Here is a 6546-nt window from a genome sequence, read left to right as displayed (position 1 = left end):
TTCTGAGGAAGGGTCACTGGACCCGAAACGTTAACTTTGATTTTTTTTCTTCACTGTTGCTGCCGGACCAGCGGAGCTTTTCCAGCAGCTTCTGTTTTTGTTCCTGATTTACAGCATTTGCAGTTCTTTCAGTTTTTAACTTAAAAATAACATCCAACATTATTTCCACCTTCTCATTAATAGAATATCTAGTGGACGTTCTGCATGTTAAAATGAATTAAAGTTTGATTTATATTTAAATTTACCTGGCCTATTTTTCAGTCTTTCAAAATGCTTTTGTTTTGTAGAATTTAATGCCTGTCAGTCAGAATTTCAATCTCCTATGGAGGGAAAGGACGTATGTGTTAAGAGGCCAGTTATTTGAGAAATCTGGTTTGCATTTGTTACTGTTAATGGTGTCCAACTGCTATTTTTCATTTTTATTAATTCATGAGATGTGGGCAGCACTGGCTAGGCCAGCACTTATTACCCATTGCTCATTGCATGATTATTTGGTTACACTTTGATGCTTGTTCATCATTTTCATCTTGTATGAATGCCTAATCTATGCTATAGCTATGTTTTAAATGGGATTACAAAGTTAAATTAACAATAGAATATAATTAGTTCATTCATGGTGTTGACTTTGGCATTCATGGTGTTGACTTTGGCATTCAAGTCGCATCAGTCACTTTTGAGACAACTTATGTTTTGGACTTATTGCTTAAGTACAGGTTACAGATCAACATAGGTTAAAAAAAAATCAACTCTAAACACCTTTTTAATAGTGCAATGATAAACCTCTTTTGGTTCTAATGTAACATATGGTTTATTTGTGTATTCTGGCCAGCATCATCCAGCAGTGGGCATAATGACGAGTAAGTGATACTAAAAAACCATAGAAATGTAGAAAGAATCGAACAATGAGATGGTGGATTATATCCTGACATAATATTTACATTAGCAGTCATGTGCAAGACACTGTGAAGAAAGGATGGAATAGTCTGTGACAAAAACAGAAAGTGCTCGAGAAGCTCAGCAGGCCTGGCAACATCTGTAGAGAGAAAAACAGAATTAACATTTTGAGTCCCATAACCCTTTGTCGGAATAGTCTGTACCTGTGAGACGTGTACTTGCGGAGAACAGTATTATACAGAATTGTGCAAATAAAAGAGCTTGTAGGAACATACCAGAGTCAGACAGCTGTTATTCATTGGTAAGGGGAAACCATTTCTAATCACAAAATATCATAAGAGACCAGCATTGCCCCATCTCCAATGTGTAGAATATATCCCTGAGCCATAAGCCTTGTGGCAATGCATTTCAGTCAAAGGAACTTAATGTAACTTTTTCAAAAGAGAACTGTACAGCATGCAATGCAGTGCAAGTACTGAGGTGATAAGGACAGGAGTAGGTTAAAAGGATCAAATATTCCTGCTGAGATGAGGTGTTACTGGGGAAGATAGCAGTGTGGAATGGAAGAGAACAGATGAAGAAATGAATGAATATTTTGCAATGCCATTTAATTGGGGGTCATGGTGTAATTGTAAACACCTTCATAAGGAAGTTCAGGTTCAACCGATTCCATCAATGCAGCAGATTAAGTAGGTTGAGCAGACTTCATGTTAGAGTATACTGTATTAAGCCAGTGAAGAAAGTGAAGGTAGTAATCATTTTTGTGTGGTATAGCTAATGGCAGGCAAAGTTGTTTCCAACGAATGGAAAAAAATCCACCTGGATCACTGTTGGTGCAAATCAAAATGTTAGAAACAAACTGGAAACCAGATACTGAAGGAATATTCTTTTAATTACACCAAAGCTGTTTGTTCAATGCCTCTAGCACCTTTTTATAATGCCTTTCCTCATTTAATGGCTCAAAACCATAAGAAACAGATTCTTGTTAAAGAAAAAATGAGATCGTAGGCTTGGTATATTAATGGAATTATCTTATTTTCAATTAGTCTTAATTAGAATAGATAGGAACATCAGGGCTACTGTCTTTGATCACTGTACAAATGTATTGAAAGGATGGCCGGTGCTAAATTCTAGTAAACTTAAAAAGCGCAAGAAGAACATTTGAAAATTCACGGTTCAGACCTAAATTGAGTCAAAATTTTCTTTGAAAGCTATTGGGCTCATAACTAATTTATGTGGGCATTTTTTTTCAGCATTTGTTTATCACTCTCTCCTAAAGACTCATTGTTTTTGACAAAAGATGTTACTGATCCCCAGCATCAGGGGATTGCTAAAGCTGCTGAGAGCCTGGTCAGATTAGCTCCTTGACACAATTCCATTGCCAGGACACTTTGCTGATCGGGTATGGAGAGAATATAGCCATTTACAATGCACAGTAGGCTAAATGCACAGGGCTGCCAACAACAACCTGGGGATAATGTTTTAGTAGAACAAAGAAAGGACCATGGACAGGAAAGGCATTCATTGAGTTTGAGTTTGATTTATTGTTGTCAATATAACGAGATACAATGAAAAGTTCTGTCTTGTATGCTATACAAGCAGATCGTACCATATAACGTGCATCAGGTGAACAGAACAGAGTGCAGAATACACTGTTACAGCCGCAGGTAATGTGCAGAGGGAGAGAGAGATCAGAATTAACATTTTGGAGGTGCGTTCAAAAGCCTGACAACAGTGGGGAAGAAACTATTCTTGAATCTGTTTGATGACCTCCTTGGAGAATTTGCCCTCTGACCCTCAACGCCATGCATTTGCTGCAATTTCATTTACTTACCTGACCTCTTAGAGGGGACCTACTTTCCTCAACAGTTGTAACTTCTTGTGGCAATGCTGCTGAGGCTTCAGCAACCAATTAGGAAACCTCCTGCAGTATAATTGCTAAGTATGACCTGTTGACGAGTTTCAGCTTAGGATCTACCTTTCATCTCAATATCATGGTCTCAACCAACCTTGTAAAATTCAACCCAAACTGACCTGCAGCCTTTGGGACCTTGGGAACTGTCTCTTTTGTATTTGTGAAGGCATGCTATTTAACAGTACACCCAACTAAAACCTGTTACTATCTGACATCTATGATTTACAGCAGAAACTCTTTGGATTGCAATCAGAAGAGGATGTTCTGATGTACGTTTCTCCTTTTTAACCCAAGGTCACAGAGAGCAATTTTAATATCCAAACTAATTGTCATTTCACCAAACTCAATGCACACTGAAGCTTGAATCCAGAGCCTTTCAGGTCAATATCAGATCATTAGGGTGCTTGCTTGTTGAGACATTGTGGTAGTCAGTACACATGTATAAATATGTAAAGTGTAACAGTTACACATTTGTCACTCGTCTGACCATGCTGTGACTCATAATATTCAACACCATGACTCCTATGTATTTCTTTCTTTATTTTCTAGGTCATTTTCTTTTTCTGAATGCATCGCAGTATACATCCTTATTATTGCTGAGTCCATGGCTGACAAGCATCAGTGAGCGCTGCACCTTGGAGGTGGCCATTTATCTGCAGGACTCAAGGTCAGGAGAATATGTTGTTCAGCTACTTCACAGCAATGAAAGCAAGACAGTCCTCATGTCATCAGAAAGTGAGGCAAGAACGGGGTAAGCCATATTTCCAATCTTTGTCAAGTACAAATCTGAACTTTGTCAAATCTGAACTTCTCACCGAAGTCTAATAACTTGGATATGAATATAGGAGCTATGGTTAGTAAGTTCGCAGATGACACCAAAATTAGAGGAGTAGTGAACAACGAAGAAGTACAATGGGATCTTGATCGGATGGGCCAATGGACCGAGGAGTGGCAGATGGAGTTTAATGTAGATAAATGTGAAGTGCTGCATTTTGGAAAGGCAAATCAGGGCAGGACTTACACACTTAATGGTAAGGTCCTGGGAGAGTTCTGAACAAAGACACCTTGGACTGCAGGTTCACAGTTCCTTGAAAGTGGAGTAGCAGGTAGACAGGGTAGTGAAGAAGGCATTTGGTATGCTTGTCTTTATTGGTCAGTGCATTGATTATAGAAGTTGGGAAGTCACGTTGCGGCTGTACAGGACATTGGTTTGGCCACTTTTAGAATACTGCATTCAATTCTGGTCTCCTTGCTACAGGAAAGATGTTGTTAAACTTGAAAGGGTTCAGAAAAGATTTACAAGGATGTTGCCAGAGTTGGAGAGTTTGAGCCAAAGTGACAGGCTGAATAGACAGGGGCTATTTTCCTTGCAGTGTCGCAAGCTGAGGGATGACCTTATGGAGGTTTATAAATTCATGAGGGGCATGGGTAGGGTAAAAAGGCAACGTCTTTTGTCCAGGGTAGGGGAGTCTAAAACTAGAGGGCATAAGTTTAAGGTGAGAGGGAAAGATTTAAAAGGGACCCATGGGACAACTTTTTCACATAGAGGGTGATGTGTGTATGGAATGAGCTGCCAGAGGAAGTGGTGGACATTGCTACAATTACAACGTTCAAAAAGGCTTCTGGATCGGCATCTGAATAGGAAGGCTTTAGAGGGATATGGACCAAATGGCTGGCAAATTAGACTAAATTTATTTAAGATATCTGGTCGGCATGGACGAGTTGGACCAAAGAGTTTTATTTCCGTGCTGTACATCTCTATGACTCTACAACAAGGTCAGCAAAAAATAGATGATAATGGAGACAAACATTTATTCCATAGCCCGGAATTTATGCACATACCACTGAACTAATGGACAAGGTGATACTTCATTGTCATTTAGTTCAATTAATCCATTTATTTTTGTGAACGGATTGTACATCCAATTAAAGAATATTATAGCAAGAAACTGAAGCAATTTCCAAATTTGAGGGAATCAAAGATCCAGCTTAGTATGCCCAGGTTGAATGTACAGATGTAAGTTCTAGACTAACTCCCTCTGCATTCTGTCCTAGTTTCAATCCCCCTGTCCCTTTTACCCAAAGATGTGGCAACATCATGCTGTTCACTTACAAAATTAACCGACACTAGTAGCTCTCCGATGTGGCTGCCATGTTCTGAAACAATTTGTTGTATAGAGGGCTTATATGCATTAGACGTTGTGTTGAAACTGCTTGACTTGAGTTATTCAGGCACTTAGAACTAATAGATAGTGAACACTTCAGTTGTTAATTCTATCCTAGTGAATAACGCACAATCTAACTTGGCCCATGACCATACCTTTTAAAATTGGAGAAATCCGAGGGGGTTAATGCAAAATAAGTGCAATGGGAGTGACAAACTTGTATATACTACATTACAAAGCAGTTTGAGTGGAAGGTTATCAAAGCACAAGTTGAATGCCAAGTCCCAACGCTGCGCCTTGAGTGCAAATCCCCAAACTGGGCAGGTGGCATGCTTGGCACCCAAATTACGGAGCATCCCAAGAGGCAGAACTTGACAGCCTGGTTCTACGAGTAAAGGAAAGTGACAGCCATGCTGGGGGGCTGCTGCTGCTTTGCCAAAGGGAACTAGTAGCTTATCAAAGGGCCATGGTGGATAACTAGCTGAGAATGGCAGTAATTTGGCCAAACTAATGCAATGCCCAGATTTGTGCACAGATTACTGAGGACTTGCTAACTTTTACTGTCACAAAGAGAACCCTTATTTGGTCCTAAGGCAAGCCCCTTGCTGTGCATTAATGTGTAACAGACTGTTTGTTTGCATTTGTAAAGCTTATTTGGGTGAACTCATTCTCAGAAGCCCTGTCCCTTCACATCTAAGCGAGGTTAATGGTCCCTTAACTGTAGGCGAGTAGCTTCCCATTGAGTTTCCCACCCCTTCCCCAATCCCCAGCATTTCACAAATTACAAACTGCCCTTGAGGTGTGAGGATCTTGAGATAACCAATAGAATTGCAGTTTTCAAGTCACACCTGCTCTGGATCCCAGCATTCCGAGCGCTCAAAAATCCAATGGCATCTAAACTTCTCAGAATTAAATGAAATTGTTTGCAAAATAGATAAGTGCAGCTGGGGTAATACTGGAATGCAGAAGTTCAAGATGGGACAGAACCTGAGTACAAAGAAATAGCCAGAGTGCTGATTTGATGGTGCTTGTTATGGGAATGGATCCTCAACTAAATGATGGTATCCTTAGGTGGATATGAATGAGCAGCAAGAAGGAAAACCAATGCAGAATTGAGGATTTGAACACAACCAAAGAACTGATTGATTTGACATCTAGCTGAGGTTATTCATGACATAGCGGTGATGAATTGTGTGGATGTGATGGACAGGAGAATCAATGCCATGCCATTTTAGTTTTTCTATATTTATGGGTCATTGTGAATAACAGTACAGAAGGTAGCAGTTTCTGACATTCATCTCCTGGATAGATGTACTATTTAATCAACAAATGTCACTTTTCAATCTGCCATAGCTGTCATCTCTGGAAATGCAAACACAGTCAGCCAGTGATCTTGCAGTATTTGCCTCAATTTTTAAAACTGCTGCCAAAATAATGATCAATTTAGGAAACTTTGAGCTCTCCTTAATAATTTGTTGGTTAAAAGCATCACAGACCATGAAGCACCCAGAATGAATCATATTAAATTAGCTAATCTAATCTTTGGATGGGGGCGTAACAATTGGTGATTGT

At 39.6% G+C, this 6546-nt stretch overlaps 1 protein-coding gene across 1 annotated transcript in view; it reads left to right on the top strand.

Moving 5' to 3' along the window:
* Positions 1-3324: 3324 nt before the first annotated feature.
* LOC109938368 (ALK tyrosine kinase receptor-like) overlaps positions 3325-6546 on the top strand; it is a 532290-nt gene continuing 529068 nt past the window's right edge. The window contains exon 1 of the mRNA XM_048601345.1: positions 3325-3560. Coding sequence (XP_048457302.1) covers positions 3325-3560 — 236 coding nt within the window. The remainder of the gene's footprint in view (positions 3561-6546) is intronic.

Source organism: Rhincodon typus, chromosome 9, assembly GCF_021869965.1.
Source record: "Rhincodon typus isolate 14 chromosome 9, sRhiTyp1.1, whole genome shotgun sequence".
Lineage (NCBI taxonomy): Eukaryota > Metazoa > Chordata > Chondrichthyes > Orectolobiformes > Rhincodontidae > Rhincodon > Rhincodon typus.
Note: the sequence above shows the minus strand (reverse complement) of the source record. Positions and strands in the feature narration are given on the sequence as shown.